The sequence below is a fragment of the Cyprinus carpio genome, chromosome A7 (genome assembly GCF_018340385.1).
Source record: "Cyprinus carpio isolate SPL01 chromosome A7, ASM1834038v1, whole genome shotgun sequence".
NCBI lineage: Eukaryota > Metazoa > Chordata > Actinopteri > Cypriniformes > Cyprinidae > Cyprinus > Cyprinus carpio.
In genome coordinates, this window is record NC_056578.1 from 7994197 (window position 1) to 8012449 (window position 18253).

The 18253-nt window shown below is 33.3% G+C and overlaps 1 protein-coding gene across 4 annotated transcripts in view; it reads left to right on the forward strand.

Moving 5' to 3' along the window:
- The window catches only part of LOC109063496 (aryl hydrocarbon receptor nuclear translocator 2), a 72348-nt gene extending 56481 nt beyond the window's left edge, over window positions 1–15867 (forward strand). For 2 of the 4 annotated variants that reach the window (XM_042759473.1, XM_042759475.1), the window contains 6 exons: window positions 2812–2935; window positions 3402–3501; window positions 4725–4866; window positions 6452–6620; window positions 12652–12797; window positions 14416–15867. In XM_042759473.1, the coding sequence (XP_042615407.1) occupies window positions 2812–2935; window positions 3402–3501; window positions 4725–4866; window positions 6452–6620; window positions 12652–12797; window positions 14416–14514 (780 nt within the window). In that variant the 3' untranslated portion in view covers window positions 14515–15867. The remainder of the gene's footprint in view (window positions 1–2811; window positions 2936–3401; window positions 3502–4724; window positions 4867–6451; window positions 6621–12651; window positions 12798–14415) is intronic. The other 2 variants (XM_042759474.1, XM_042759476.1) reach the window with 1 other exon arrangement.
- The last annotated feature ends 2386 nt before the right edge of the window (window positions 15868–18253 follow it).

Genomic DNA, 18253 nt, shown 5'->3' on the forward strand with positions numbered 1-18253 from the left:
AAATGCACTATACTTTTACATGTACACTGTTCAGAATAATATGATCAGTAAGTCATGGCAACTTATGTTTTTTGTACCTTTATTTTTTATGTTTTATGAAATTTAACTTGATTTTTTGAATCAGTTTAATGTAATTTAAGTTGAAATGACTTGTAAGTGGATTATACTTAAAACTTTAAGGCAGCAACTGAACTTACATTTTTATGTTGAAATAGGTAGAATTTAGGTAGTTTTACATGTAATAGCTTTATTGAAGAACTCAGTTCATTAATTGCTCTTTCATAAATTAATGCTTGGGTTTACTTGAAGCTGAACAGTGTTAATAAACATTTATTTCCCTATATTGTTTGCATAGTTACACATTTCATATGAAAATGTGTGTGATGGTATATAAGAAAAAAAAGTGTTTACTGGAAACAAATATTTTGGATTATATAACGTGCAATATATGTACACAATTATGAGGAAAATTGTATATTTTCTATATTATATTTGTATGTATGTATATATGTATATATGTGTATATATATATATATAATATATATATATATATATATATATATATATATATATATATATATATATATATATGTATATATATATATAAATGAGCAATATCACACGAGTAGCCATGTGATATGACTATGCGTTTATGCAACAGTTCGCCAGCACAAGTTTGTAAATGTATAAGAAACATAAACAGAGTGTCTTTAAAAACCCTCTTTTGTGCGCAGCTACTTCCTTCTGCCACAGATTCAAATCTCAGTTTGACTGTTAAACTGCTAAAACATTAGTTTGAATGTTCTCTGAGGAAAACGATATCTTTATCATACTCTCCTTTCATTTGTTAATAAACAACAACAACAGCAATCATAAAAGTTGCTAGGCAATTCAGTCAAAAGTACAAAGGCAGCACTCTGATATACAGCATTGAAGTTACATAACGTGATATAACGTGATGAGATCTTGCCCTCAGTCAGATCTATTTTCTCTGAAACAAATGATAGATTAATGAGACCAAAGACTGCCCGTGAGATTTACCCAAAACGAATTATATCTCATGTTTAAGCACTATAGAGACATCAGTGCCAGCAGCAAATTCCAAAAGATCTGGCAGAGGTGAGGCTGCTCTTGGTGGGTTCATAAACGCTGACGCCCTGGAACTCACATCTCCCAAAATGTCGAAGCAAATTTTTAAATAGACGTTATCTTTATTAACAAACCACACATTTGAAGTCTAAACAAGTACATTCTCACCTAGAAAACTTTCAAAACTACATTCCATTACACAAAAACAGTATTATTTATAAAATTATAAAATTTGGGCGTCCGCCATGACACTCGCTGTAACAGTGAGTTCACACCAGACGTGACTTGCGCAAATAAATCGCGCTATTCACGCGTAGTTGGACGCTTGAACATTTTGAGTTTATTCGCTTCATTCGTGCATGAAATTAACTTCACAACAGACGCGAATTCGCATCATGGGAGGGGCTTCTGCCAGTTGAGTTCACGCAGCATTGTGATTTCAACCACCATTTATTCGGATAATTTTCAAAATATTACTGTTATCGTGTTATGAAATGTAGTTTTAAAAGTATTTCAGGCGAGAATGTAGTTGTTTTAAACTCAAATCTGCAGTTTATTTTTAAAGACAGCACCTATTTAAAAATGTGTTTTGCCGATTTCGGAGACGATCAGCTCCATGCGATCAGCAGAGGCTCATTGCTCATGTATCCACCTAGAGCACTCTCAACTCGGCTAGTCCTTCTGACATTTGCCGCTGGCTCTGATGTCTCTTTAGTGGTTAAACATAAAATATAATTCATTTTGGGTAAATCTCACATGTTTTTGGTCTTTATTCAATTAATCTATTTCTTCCAAGCAAGATCCTTTTTATTCCTGTTTCTGTAAAAGTATGAAGAAGTATCATACAGCTCCGTGTATCCACATACAGCGACGATGACTTTGTCCTCCATTGTTCTTTTGGATTTTCCCTCCGCTCACCACATCGTAATCATGTCACTACTAGATCAAGCTCCTGATTGGTTAACGCGGCGCTAAAATTTGCCAAAGTTCAGATTTTTCAACTCGAAACGCCCAAAACGCTCAATTTGCGCCACGTCTATCGCGTGAATAGTGTCTTTTGCACCGCCTCATTCGCATGAATCGTGCCGCAGGATGTCTATTCATGTCTTTGCATTGACTTAACATGTAAATCACTCACGCTTAACGCTTCATTCACGTCTGGTGTGAACGCACCATAAGAAATAACTGCAAGCGTTTGAAACGGTTGGAGTTCTGTTATCACTAGAATATTGCACTCCTCTCAACCAATCAGATTCGAGGACCAGAAAGAACTGTTGTGTGTGTGTATATATGTGTATATATATATAATTTATATATTATACTCACAGTACCATATTTTATTACATGTAACTCTATTTATTATGAAGTGTATAATTGAATTTTAAATTACATGCATTACAGTAAGTAAATAAGTAAATATATTGTCACACATTTTCAGTATGAGAAAAGCAGTTCCATATGTATTATTCAACAGAGTCAATATATTAATATATTGTAATGTATAAACACAATATATTACTCTATATATTTTCAATACACAATAAATATGAGATACTGATTGTTAATATGTAAGGAAATATATTTTCTTTGCGTAAAGGTGCTGTTTTATACTTTCAGTAAAATTAGGTTTGTGTTCATTTCATTTCTCATTTTGCCTTTTATTAGCATTCAGTTTTCCTTAGTTAAATTGTCAAGAAGACCCTCTCATATCGATGTCCACAGGTGCCGGTTGCCAGCGTCCCAGCTGGGGTTCACGAGGCAGGCAAGACCATCGACAAAACCGATTCACTGTTCTCGCAGGAGAGAGACCCGCGCTTCAGCGACATGTACTCAGGGATCTCAGGATGTATGTTCTTACACATATTATATCTAACTAGCACTGCATCACACTGATTTCAATCTAAACATGCAATTTACTGTAATTTCAGTTAATGTATTACAAAGCCTGCGCATGTCTGCCAGCTCGAGTTTGTATGCTATTTAAATGCTTGATATTAAGTGTATACAATCTATGATTGGTACATTTAGAGAACTTACAAAGAAATTGAGTTGGAAATTCCAGTTTAAACATGTAAAATCCAGATTTCTAGCTGGTCAGAGCTGGTTATTTAGGGTCATTAGCTGGTCAAAGCTGGTTAATTCTAATAAGTTTACATGTCTTTCCTCTGAGGTTTGACTCTGGTCCTCTTTTCTTTTTGCTGCGGCTGGTAAAGATGTTGCTGTAATGTGATGTGTGGCTGTGTCTCCTCTCTTAAATGTAGTCATAGAGTGTGAGCTCGATATGGATCTGTGTTTGTTCTGTTTGCGTTTAGCTGATAAGAAGATGATGGTGCCGTCCTCCACTGCTGGCGGCCAGCAGTTATACTCTCAAGGCAGCCCGTTTCAACCCGGCCACTCTGGCAAGAGCTTCAGGTGTGGATGAACACATTTCACATCAAAGTAGAAACACAATCTGGTCATTTGATTGCTGTAATGCAGAATACAACTCCAGTAGCACCAGCAGCAGTTTTCACATGCAAAATCACAATAAACTAAGTGATACAATATTGTTCAAAAGTTAGGGTTCAGGTGTTTTAATATTTTTATTCAGCAAGAAATGCATTGAATTGATCAAAAGTGACAGTTAAGACTTTTCTAATGTTACATAAGATTCTATTTCAAATAAATGCCGTTCTTTTGAACCTTCAATTCATCAAAGAATCTTAAACTTAATAATATGCTTAATATACTTTTGAGATGAATGTGGTGGTGGTTATTTTTATGAAATGAAAAAGTAATGATATTGGAATATATCACAGAATAATTTTAATTATGGCTGTCTACCAAATACGTCTTTGGAGTCATGGTGGGTGAATTGAGAACATTTATTAGTCACAAATATTTCTTCCTGGCCATTAAACTATTTGTGGCATTATCGCATTAAACTATTTAAGCTATTTGCTTTTGGAGAAGAAATTTGACAGAAAAATTTTGACCGAGTTTATTTTTCCTGTCAATCGCATCATAATTTAGACAGTCTTCAAAACACCACCTGTCACCAAAATGTGGAGACCTGTCATGATTTTGTGCCTAAAATGTTTGGTTAAGATGCAAGGAGTGTCACTTTAAAGATCATAAAAAATAAAAATAAAAAAAAAACTTTTCTTACAAGGCATCAAAAACTTATTATTGTTATTATTGTTAACTAAAACAAACACCATAAAACATTTTCATTTAAATAAAATTAACCTGAACTGAAATAAAATATAAAAAATAACTTAGTATCTGAAATAAAATACGTTTTTTATATATATTTTATTTCCCATTTTCACAGTTTGAAGTACTAAAATATATAAAACTAACAGTTAAAAAATGTATAAGAACTGTATAGACTTAGTAAAAACGAAATGTAAATAAATAAAAATGACAGAAAACAACTTTACCTAACATTGAAATTAAAATGTATAATAAAAGAAAATGTATAAATAAAATGTAATTCAGAATATTAACAAAATATAATAATATATCAATGATACTAAAATGGTATAAAGGAGTCTGTAATCAAATATTGTACATGGTGTGAAAGGCCTTCATACGTTCCACAGAGAATGGGTTGGTTTAATGTAGTCACATAATGTGGTGTGTGTGTGTTTCAGCTCATCTGTGATCCACGTCCCTGGAGTCAATGACATCCAGTCCACAGCTGGTTCAGCTGGACAGAACCTGACCCAGATCTCCCGGCAGATCAATGCCAGCCAGGTGTCCTGGACAGGAAGCCGACCCCCCTTCTCCAGCCAGGTGAGACCCATCCCGGCACTGGGTGTGTGTGACTGCACTGCCCGCTGGCGCTCTAGTCTTCATTAACATAATTAAAGTAATGGAACATTCCTCTTTAGCAGCCTGATGAGAAAACTGGATCCAGATCTACATTTGAATTTGGAGCAACGGCTAAAAAAGATCTTTCAGGGCTCAGTAATTAGTTCATACTTGCATAAAAAAAAATCTATACATGCATAGCAAAATAAGTTAAGGCGGCAGCCTACACATTCTTTGGTTAAGGTGTAAATTATGTATAATAACCTAAATAAATTTTCTTGATTTTATTTATTTATATATATATATATATATATATATATATATATATATATATATATATATATATATAATATGCCTTAAAAATGTCTATAAAAATAATTGTAAAGGAAACATTACATTTATACGTATATTCCATTTCCATTTATGCATTTAGCAGATGCTTTTATCCAAAGCAACTTACAGTGCATTCAGGCTAACATTTTTTACCTAACACAGCCAGTATATACAATATTGATATAAAAATATAAATATTAATATATTCTGCAACATATTTTTCTTGCTTTTATGTATGTATGTGTGTGTGTGTCACAAATAAAAATCAAGGATAATGTCTATAAAAATAATTGTAAAGGAAACATTACATTTATACGTATTTACAATATTGATATAAAAATATAAATATTAATATATTCTGCAACATATTTTTGTTTGTGTCAGGAAAATATGTATTTAATAATAAATAATAATTATTTATTTTCTGATAAAAATTATTGAAAATCATGATTTTTATAAATTATTATAAAAAATAAAAAAAAAACGACAAAAAAATAATGCATTATTTTATTGCATATACAAAAAAATGTTTGAAAACTGGATAGCTGTATAGATGAAAACTACACAAATTGTGAGTGCAACACGTCCAACTAAAGTAATATGAACTAATATGTGACCCTGGACCACAATTTTTCAAAATTGAGATACATATATATTATCTGAAAGCTGAATAATAAGCTTTCCATTGATGTATGATTTGTTAGGATATGACAATATTTGGCAGAGATACAACTATTTGAAAATCTGAAATCTGAAGGTGAAAAAAATAAATAAATAAAAATCGAAATAATGAGAAAATCGCCTTTAAAATTGTCTACATTAATTCTTAGCAATGCATATTACTATTCAAAAATTAAGTTTTGATATATTTACGGTAGGAAATTTACAAAATATCTTCATGAAACATGATCTTTACTTAATATCCTAATGTTTTTTGGGATAAAATAAAAATCTATAATTTTGACCCATACAATGTATTTTTGCCTATTGCTACAAATATACCCCAGCGACTTAAGACTGCTTTTGTGGTCCAGGGTCACATATAAGGGAGGGAATGAACTGGGAAACTTTTATACTGTCTTTTAGGGTATCAGGTCATGCTTAATGTCCTGCCATTAGAAAGAGTTAGCGGGATCATGAAGAACCTCGCGTGTGGCGTTCGTGATATGCGTGTGTGTGTGTCTTTAATCAGCTGCATATTAATATCATCATGACTCCTGTCGTTCCACCACAGCAGCAGATTCCCGCTCAGTCCAATAAGGCCCAGTCCTCACCGTTCGGCATCGGCTCCAGCCACAGCTACCAGGCCGACCCGTCCTCTTACAGCCCTCTGTCCAGCCCCGCCACCTCCTCGCCCTCTGGAAACGCCTACTCCAACCTGGCCAATCGCAGCAATGCTTTCGGTAAGATCTGCTTATTTATGGCAGTAAAGGCCCATTCACACCAAGGACAATAACTATAATGATAAAAATAAAGGTATAGTTTTAAAAAACGTTCTAAATGTAAAAAACAACACTACTGCAATAATAACGGCACAGAAGAATGTTGACGTTGGAATTACTTTCAGAACTATTTTTTCCAGCTGATGAATGCTAAAAACATTGAGAGCCAATCAGAATCCACTCTGCTTTAGAGAGCTAGAGCATTTAAAGCTGCAAACATGCTCTTAATAAACAGAACGTTATTGTTCGTTGATGTGGACACTAATATAGTTATACTTAGTGTTCTTGGTGTAAACATGCTTTAAATTGCATCATTTTTGTGCATATTTGTTTACTGCACTAACGTTGCCTCATATATTCAATCATTTACTAACCATAATGTGATCAGGTAGATATCAAAATAACTTCCAAAGGTAGGGATGTCAACAGTTTTTGTACTACTTTGACTTCTTCTGGAACATTTATTGTATATAGTAATTACAATTTTATAAACATTTTCTAACAATTTTTTTAATGTATTTATTATTTATTTATATTTATGTATTTAATAATTAATAATAGTAATATAATAATAGTAATGGGAATATGTGAGCATGTTTTCTGTATTATAATAGATAGATGACAATGGGACATTATTTCACTCATATTTTGACTTTTTTTCCACACAAGTTACTTGAAACTTTAAAGTAGACACTTTAATATGGTTTTTATGTATATAAAATCACTTTTGTAAATTTAGTTTCATGCAGACACCAAAATGGGAAGTGTCATTTTGACACATATTATAATTTAGATTTATATATATTATTAATGATAATGCATGTGTAGCTGTGCATTAACATCAAATGTGGTTATTTACTAAAAAAAAAGAAAATTACAGCAAGTAACACTAAATTAAATGAGAAATTTTGAATTGATATCAGCTAGTGAAATTAAACTATCGTGACAGCCTTAGACTCCTGCAGCTCTGTTTGTACCTGAAACGTTTGAATGATCTCAGAAGATGATTGACAGAAAATCCAGCCTGAGATTAACAGACCTTCATATGGAGGCCACATTACAGCACCTCTGGAAAACCTAAACTGTGTTTTACATGTACAGTGATTTATAGATTTCCATATAAAACACAGTCAGTAACAGACAATGTCTTCAACATTAACAGCAGACAGTGTGAGGACTGTATGGCGTCCATAGTGAGACAAACGGCTTTGTTGTTCTGTTTCTTTGGTTTGGCCACTTAATCTCTATTATAGACCGAATGAAAAACTGATTTCTGTGGTTTGACTGATCACAAATGGACCAACAGCAATTAGATGTTTGTGTTCACAGTTTTGCAAACTCTTCAAAATTACTTCTCAACACAACAGTGACTATTAATCATGTAAGTGTTAAATAATCCGCATAACTCATTCAATGAGTTTGGAAAATTACTTTTTAATGAAGTTATTATCTAAATGTAACCATGAAAGATGCTGTCACTCAAAAAATTATACAAAGCAAATACAACAATAGGCCGTGTGAGGCCATGCATTACAGTGTTTTACTACTACGGTATAGGGTTCTCTTACACATGAAGTAAAATATATTTTATAGTATTATAAATTATATATTTTGATCATTGTATAATAAAATAATTATAATAAATAATGTTAGGTAATATATTTAACAGAGTGTGTGTGTGTGTGTGTGTGTATGCATATATACATATATACATATATATATATATATTATGGCATTATTCATATATTTTTTATAATATAATAAATTAAATATTGCATGTTTATTTATTAAATATTATTTTTAAATATAAATATACTTTTATCATTATTGATAAAAGTAATATGATAATTATTATATATAATATTAGATCATAAATTAGTTCTTATATTACAGAATATATAGATATATACTATATACTACATATATTAAATATTGCATGATTATTAATTATTATTATTATTATTATGCATTCACTTTTATCATAATATAAAATTCCTCGTACCATGATTTAAGTCATCATCCACTCCTGTCCCATCCTAGAGAAGATCACGTTGATGTTACATCAGTCGATCTCTTGCTCTTGACGTGCTTTTCTATTGCCAGGACTTTAAACTGCCTGCAGTGGGTTTAATTAATCTGTCATGTGTTGCACCTTTTAAACTCATGCTAGAGAGATCTGGTTTCTTTATCCTGACACTTTAATGTGAGGAATTTGTCCAGCGTGACACGAAGAGCACAAATCCACAAACACAACTGTGCAACTTTTCACTTTTACTCGACCGAAGACAGAGCATGCTGAACAGCTTAAAGCGAGAAACTGTAGAATCGTTGTTATTGCATTACATCCGTTCAAAGCCGCCTCAGATTTCTCCATCACATTCAGGTCTACGAACCAAATTTAATTTGAAGCAGGGCGTGCGTATCGAGACTTTCACAGGATGACATTTTTTCCCATTGTTGTGTCCCTCGAGGGAGACTCTCTACCTTGAACCTGTGATTAGTGTGTCCATTTAATAAGTCATTTATGTTAAACAGGTGACATTAAAAACCCACTTCCATTTCAAGTGTAGCAGGCTCCGAATGGCTTTCCGAGCCCTGAAGGCTTCTGCCAGCCGCTTGAAAATGAAGCCATGTCCAGATAATTATTTTTTAATATGCTGTCATTAAAGAAAATGGAACATTTATCTTCGCCTCCTCACGTGGACGGCATTTAGAAGGACTCTGAGACTGCAGGAAGACACAATGTCTTTTTCTATATTTGGAATGAATCCATTTAATCCCAGTCTTCAGCAAACTGAGCATGTGTTAATTTTTAGTTAGTGTAATATATGTGCTTTATTCTTGATCACAATTGTAACCAATGAGAAACAAAAACTGCTTAGCTGTTTTAAAAAAAAGACGTAGAAAGTTGCAAATAAAAGTACTTCAAGTCTAAGGCTTCATTTATTTGATCAAAAATACAGTAAAAACTGTAATATTGTGAACTATTATTACAATTTAATATAGCTGGTTTCTATTTGTATATATTTTAAGATGTAATTTCTTCCTGTTATTTCAAAGCTGAATTTTCAGCATCATTTCTTCAGTCTTCAGTGTCACAGAAATCTTTTTAAAAATGCTAATTTTAATGCTCCAGAAGCATTTCTGTTTATTACAGAAGTTAAAAACAGTTGTGCTGCCCTCATATGTTTGTGAAAAGCATGATACATAGTGTTAAATGTCAAATATGCCAGAATATATAAGTGGGCTTATTTCCTATCCATACTTAATAACTTTCGCTCTATGATAAATTCTATGATAAAATGAGGAAAGTTGTACTTTGCCCTTTTCAAAGAACTTTATAAAACATATTTTCATATTTCATATTCAGTTCTGATGGAAATGAGAAGTGACAGAGCAGCTGTTTGAAGATCAGAAATGTCATTAATTTAAATGTTTTTATATCATGATCTCTGGGCAGATTTATTAGGTGTCATTACAAAACCAGTGCCAATTTCAGAAAATCTCATTTCTTTTTATTTGTATATGTTTGACGTTAATTGACTGCTAGTTATTGGCTGTGATCTTTATTCCAAGACATGATCAGTGTATTGACAGACTAAGAATAAGAGAATCACCTTGCGACTTTATACTAGGGCTGGACAATATATCGAACGATATGATCATGCGCATCTCGTCAGTAAAGCCGGTTACATGATTAGCGGTAAATCCCCATCACCTGCTTTCAAATGGAGCTGCAGTTAATACATAGAGCCGTAGTTCACTGACAAGCTACGCTATATCGAGTTCATTATCAAAGATGATTCATCTTCAATAATGAACTCGATATAGCGTAGCTTCTCAGTGAACTACGGCTCTGTGTATTAACTGCAGCTCCATTTGAAAGCAGGTGATGGGGATTTACCGCTAATCATGTAACCGGCTTTACTGACGAGATGCGCATGGTCATATCGTTCGATATATTGTCCAGCCCTACTTTATACACATAAAATAAATAGTCTTTTATTTAGTGATAAACCAGCTCCTGTTAAACACTTTGGATTTCTGCTTCATAGTTTGTACAATGTAGTCTTACTTTTCACAGCTAATGCAATGCATAAACAATAATCTTACTGCCTTTATTCATACGTTTCATACTGAGATAATGTTACATTGTGCCTTAATTGCAGTCTTTATATGTGAAATCCTGTACGAATTCAGCTGCATTTATCGTTATGAAAGCAAGAGAACATGCATTCAGTCTTAAAAATGATTGAAGAGCGTTGGGAATAACGGCTCTTTCTTTGAACGCCGGCTTTTTGTACCGTTACATCTTTGAGAATCACGTTTGATGGAGCGACCGGAGAATAAGCGCTACATAAGCGCAACAGAGACCGGGGGAGAACATGAAGCACGCTGATTTCAGATTGATGGGGATGGAGAAAGATGACTTGGGGAGAGAAACACAACCAAAGACGAATAGAAAAATTGATAGAGAGATTTATGAGGTGCGTCAAACGGCCGAACCTTGAGGGAAAGACAGACAGAAACCGAGCTTGAGAAGGTGCCGCTCTCGGCGTCCGTGCGGCAAGCGCTAACACAGTCGGGAAATGAGAAGTTTGACCTTACATCACTGCCTCATCAGCACGGAGAATAAGAGAAACAGCCCGAGGGCACTGCTGTGCCATCCTGCGAAAAACAGCCACCCACGCCGCGCATTAGTCTGCTTCACTCACTCGTTTCCTAAGCAAAGACTCGGGCCCCGCGGGTGAAGACACACTAGATGTATGCGTTTAAATGATTCTGTCAGCCTCTAGTAAATGTCTCTCCCCCTGTTCGGCAAATTGAGCGAAATGGAGGTTGTACGCTTCAAGTGTTTTACAAGCACGCTCGATTGAGATGCTGCAAAAGTAGACGTGTTGGAGTTAATGTGGAAGTTGATAACGTAAAGTATAAACATTTTTGTTGAGGAGCGCTGAGGGATCCATATCACAATATTCTGCCATCATTTATTCACCTTGGTTTCTTTTTTCTTTTCTTTTTTCTTTTTTCTGTAGAACACAAAAGGATTTTTTTTGCAGTTATATTAGTATTATTTCTATTACTATTACTACTGCTAGTAGTAGTAGTATTTATATTACTGTTCTATTATTTTTCTATATTTTGAATTAGCTTTTATTTTTATATTTTTTATTTTACTTTTAGTTTTAGTAATTTTATGTACATTTGTAAGTTTGTTTTTTTAACATTTCTATTTAGCTTTGTTTTTCTAGTTTTAATTTTGTATTTAATTTTAATTTTATATTTTCTATTCATAGTTTAAGTTTTTATTTTGATATTTAGATTTCAGTTTTATTTCAATCAACAAATTATTTTGTATATTTTTAGTTAGCATTTTTTTTTTCAGTTATTATTTTTTTTTTTTTTCAGTTATTTCATTCAAGATCTTTATATTATTTCAATCAACAAATGATTTTTAAATATTTTTTTTTCTGAGTTAATGATTTTCAGTAATGTTTTCATCTATTATTGATTTCCAATAGTTCTAGTTAAGTTATAACACTTACTTTTATTTCAGCTTTTTACTTTTATTTTATTTTATTTTATTCTATTTATAATGTTTTGTTTTATTCCATATTTTTCATCTAATATATGTTTATTTTATTTTATTTCAGCTTTATTTCAATTAACAAATGATTTTTAATAGTTAATAATAAAAATGAAATAAGTAAATTTTTAGTATTTAATAACATTTATTTTCATTTTATTCAGTTTCTAATTTTCATTTTAAGTTTTCACGTAATATTTAGATTTTATTTTATTTCAGCTTTCAATCAACAAATGACTTTGAATAGTTTTAGTTAACAATGATGACGCTTCGCAGCTCTTTTCCATACAGCAGCAGTTCACTGCAATTGCAGAAAGAGCCAAAACACCATAAAGAGTCTCATCTTTAAGCTGAAGAAGGGACAGTTGGGAGCCGTTGTGAATGTGTCTGTGTTGTTTTCTCCAGACGTGTCGGGTGAAGGCAGTCAGAGCGGAGGGCAGTTCCAGGGCCGGCCGTCTGAGGTCTGGTCTCAGTGGCAGAGTCAACACCACAGCCAGCAGGGAGGAGACCCGCATCCTCATCCTCAGTCCAGCCAGACCGAGGTCTTCCAGGTGAACTCATACACATCAATATCCACCTGTGTGCAGTACATTGGAGACGTCTGTTCATGAAAAATTGAACACTTGACGGTCTAACAAACCAAACTAAAGAATAAGAACTGAGGATCCAGACTGTTATATACTTAATTTTACTTTCATTTATTTTAAAGGGATACTCCACACCAAAATGAAAATTTTGTCATTGATCACTTACCCCCATGTCGTTCCAAACCCGTAAAAGCTCCGTTCGTCTTCAGAAAACAATTTAAGGTATTTTGGATGAAAACCTGGAGGCCTGTGACTGTCCCATAGACTGACAAATAAATAACAGCGTCAAGGTCCAGGAAAGGTATGAAAGTTGTCATCAGAATACTCCATCTGCCATCAGACGTGCAATCTGGGTTATATGAAGTGCTGGGAACACTTTTGTAAGTGAAGAAAACAAAAATAATGACATTATTAAACAATTCCTTTGTCAACAGTCTCCTCTATGTCTCTCCATATCACCGTATGCTGTGTATGCTCTTCTGTGTCATCCACGCCACAAGGATGCGTTGTTTCTACATGTATTTAGCTTTGATTTGAAAGAAAACAGCGCATCCTTGTGGCTATTTATTTGGCAGTCTATGGGACAGTCACAGGCCTCCCGGTTTTCATCCAAAATATCTGAAATTGTGTTCCGAAGATGAACGGAGCTTTTACGGGTTTGGAACGACATGGGGGTAAGTGATTAATGACAAAAGTTTCATTTTGGGGTGGAGTATCCCTTTAATTCATTTATTGATGTATTTATTCATTCTCTGGTTTATATTTTATTATTATATTATTTTTTATTAAATAGTAGTTATTATTAAAGAGCTATTATAACTCTTCACAATACACAGATTTATACTATAATAGAGTTGATTCATATTATGATTTGGCTATTACTTTTATTTTTGCCGTTTTATTTTAGTGTTAGTATTTTGAAGCGTTTAGTCATTTTGCTATGTGTTGTTCTTATTTTTATTGTTTATTTATTTTATATTTCTACTTAGATTTTTCAGTTTGAGTCATTTTAGTCCTTCAACTTAAACATACATTTTATTTCAGTTAGTTGCCAATGCAATATTTCTTATTTTCATTTGTTTTCTAATATTTCATAATTTTTATTCATTTAAAATTTAATATATACTAATATTTATACTTTATATTAATTTTCAGTTTATATTCTCACTAGAATTTATTAAATGTAAGTCACTTTGGATAAAATCTGTGCATAAATGTTAAATGTAATTTAATTTCAGCTTTATTTTAAGTTTTAGTTAAAAATAATGTTTTGTGTTGGAGACAGAAATTTAAATGCTCTTTTGGTGAAAATCGTCTCTTCAGTTATAGCTCCTAAATTGCAGCATTGATGAGCTGTGAGAAAAACCAATGACAATTCACCATTGATGTCAAACCTTGTGTGACGCGTCCCATTTGAGCAAGAAATATTTTTCCCACAGATGTTTGAATTGTTTTGTTGATTCTTTTCTTAGTCATGCAGATTCACTTCTGTAGCATCTCTTGATGTGAATCGGCCTTTATAGTGACATTCACTTACCCTACTGAACGTCTGATCTCACGCTGCACTGTTTCTGTCCCACAGGATATGCTGCCCATGCCGGGGGATCCCACCCAAGGAACAACCAATTACAACATCGAAGACTTTGCCGACCTCGGCATGTTCCCTCCGTTCTCTGAGTAATCGCAGACTCTTTTGTTTGTTTGTTTGTTTTGGTTCGGTTCGGACTGCAGTATCTTCATCTCACATGTGACACACATGACGCTGCTGAAACACATTTCTGCCTTCACACACACACACACACACACACACACACACACACTCTTGACTTGATCACTTGTACACAAACAGTTAGAAACACACAGCGCTAAGAGCAAAATAAATATGTTCCCAGTCTTGATGCTCTTCTTTCATTTAATCATCATGTGATGATTAACTGATGCCATTTGTACAAAAAAATTTACGCAAACATCATTTTTCAAATAAATTAGCATTTACAGCCAATTTTGTGAGCAGTAAAAGTGCAGAATTATTTATGCAAAGGCATAATTTACTTATAATAAAGCAGCATCAATAAAAAGGCTAATTTACATAGAAAGCAGGCAAATTAATGCCTGGATTGGGCAAAATGTGAATATGACGCATGATGCAAGTTAAAGTTCCAGGATTCACCCAGTAACCTCAAGTCAAGACTGTTCTCACGTACACGCATAAATATAACAACGTCTTCTTTTTTTTTTCTTTTGTCTTTTTTTCTTTGACATTTTTATCGTACAAAAGTATTTTCATCTTTTGAGAAGCAAAGGATTGTTTTCTTCACGTGTTGCACCTCACTTTTCGTTGCCAAACAGCATTTCGCTGACAAAAAAACACGGAGATATTTTTACGCTTACCGTGTAAAATGTAGTCTATGTAGTGATGTCTTTAACCTAGCTTAACTAATAATAAATGTAGATGGACATAAAGACAAAAACAGTATTTGATTTGAATTTAAAATTTGCATTTGCAATTTTTTTTTTTTTTTTTTTTTCTTACAAAAACACTAGCAACAGTGTCCCTTTGTGAAGTAATCGACCCCAGCCTCATATGAGCAGATGCAGCATAAATATCAAGCATTCCGCGGTGTTCATTGTAATCTTTGTGGCACCTGCAATTCGTACTATTAAGTTTTGGACAAATAATGTGGACTTCTTGTTTTCTCGATGATGCCACAACTATGGACTGATGGAAAGACCTTGACATGAAATCTAAACCTTTTTGGAAATCAAAGGGATGTTTAATGTAAATAATGTGATTTTTATGTCGGACCATGTTTTATTTCACATACAGCTATATATACTTGTTGTAGGTTTAATATCATTGTGTGCGATGTGAGTACATATTTAACTCTCAGTACTTAGTTAGTCTGTCCATTGTACAATGAGTCTAGGATTGTATAAATTGTGTAAATGTGTTCCGTTATTTTTGTGTAACTTTATGACGAGAAATTGTGCTTGTGACAATAAATTCTCATGGAATATGTGGATTTCAGTCAAACTGAGTGAGCTGTATTCACTGGGTCACTAAATCGACACATTTACCTGTTTTAATATGACATATTAATATTTTCTTGAATTCTGGGTGAATATTAGGGGTCTTGAATGTGCATGAAAAGTTAGATGTGTTTTGGAAAGGCTGTACAAATTTTGTTATCCAACCACTTCCAAAACATGGAAGTTCATTTTTATTTGACCTATAAATTATAGGTATACGGACCATAGAATATACTGCACATAACTCTACGGCTGCTGCATGTAGTTAGCCTATAATGGAAAACTACATGCAGCAGTCGTAGGGTTATGTGCAGTATATTCTACGGTTCGTATACATAAAAATGTATTGCTGCTCCAAGAAACATTAATGGACAGATTGAGACTTTCCTTATCCTGCTTGTTTAGGTTGTTGGTCAGGGAACAGGAAGGGATTTGACCGCAGGGATTACTTCAACACCAGCAGACGTTAAATATGCTTTCTGAATTCATTTGGACATTCAAACTCCACAGAAGAAGAGTGAAGGCCTTTGATTCTGCCTCTGACCTCATTTATACAGTGGGATGCATAGTATTTTCTAGACTCTCTTTATTTTTATGGACATTTTTGTATCCTGTAGTGAACTTAGGTGCTATTGTTTCCTTCCTACTTATGGCTTTTTGAAGATGTAATGATGATATGATGTGTATTTAAATGATTTTGATTTATGTGGAGGAATTTCCTGATTCTTTCTCGTAGTACTTGCAGCACAAACTCAACAGAATGAGAGCACAGGATGTGAATTAGGTGTGTATTTGAAATGTTTCTGTCATCAGAGAATGATGTGAAATGTATTTTTTATGTGCAAACCTGTTGCCTCGTGAACCAGATAAATGAGTTTAGTTTTCTAGCTAGCTTTCTCTTGAGTTCTGGAGCATTATATACAAAATAAATTGTACAGTCACTATTCACAATTATGCTATTTTAATATTATTCCTATTAATTTTATGGTAGGCCTATTTATTAATGTTTTGAGTTAGATTTTATTTCTATATATTTTTTTAATTTTATGTGCATTTGTCATTGTTTTTAGTTTTCTTTAACATTTCTTTTTAGCTTTTTTCTGCTTGTTTTTAACTTAAGAACCTAAACTTATTTCAGTTTTTTTGTTTGTTTTGCCTTTTTATCTAATATATATATTTTCCTTTTTAAACTTTATTTCAATTAACAATAAAAGCTTTTAATAGTTTTAGTTATTACTAACAAGACTGGAGAAAGCAATGTTACACATAGAGGACCCATATTTTAGCTGAAGCAATTATTTGACGTTAAAAACATCTAAATTATAGATTTGTTTATTACAAACAGTTTTTTGCTTCCCAAGATGGACTGGAGGGTGTGGATTACTTGTGGATTATTGTGATGTTTTTATCAGCTGTTTGACTCTCATTCTGACGGCACCCATTCACTGCAGAGGATCCACTGGTGAGCAAGTGAAGCAATGCTACATTTCTACAAATCTGTTTAGAAACAAACTCATCTAAAATGGCCTAAGAGCGAGTAAATTTTCAGCAAGCTGCCATTCTTGAGTGAACTTTTCCTTGAAGTACATCGCAAGTTCCAGTTATGTAATGTGGTATGTTGTAATGTGGTAAGGTTTACGCACACTCATCTTGTATATGACCATTCTGACATGACTTAAAGATAGCAAGGTTTTTTTTTTTTGGAAAGGGATTTCTTCTAGATGCATGTGAGCGTGCCGAGAGACCATATCAGCTTGTCATATAATTGCATTCCTGTACACTGTCAAAAATGTTCACGTTAAGTTCCTCCTGGGTGAAGCATGACATGACTTGACTGGCTAGAAGCGTAAACATCAGATCCGTTAAATCACGTTCATTGCGTGCCTCTCAGTTTAATGCAGAAGTACTTTTCAGATGTCTTCAGCATTCCAGAGGATCTTGATGCTCTTTGATTAGACGGTCTAAACACTCGCATGACAGCTCAGATGTTTAGTAGAGAAACTTGAGATGTTTTGCAGGGGTCAGATGCATCGAGTCTGGCTGCATTCACTGTCAGCATGTTTTCATTGATGTTTTGTAACCGTATAAGTTTTCTTGAACTGTTTAAAAAGTCAAGAAGGTCTTTTAAATAATGATCAAGATAACTTAAGATTTACTGGAATATTAAAACTTTATTGTAGTTTACTGAATACTTTGAAGGTCTAACAGCTGCTCTGAAAGCCAACTGATATCTCAAAAGCTTTCCTGTATGTTTTCTTTATTTTTTAAGTCAAACCAAAAATATCACATTTGCTTTCTTCCCCTCATGCATTGTTTAACCATTTGTAAGTTTCATTAATACTGTTGTTGTTGATGTTATTATCACATTTAGTAACATTTAGGATAAGTTT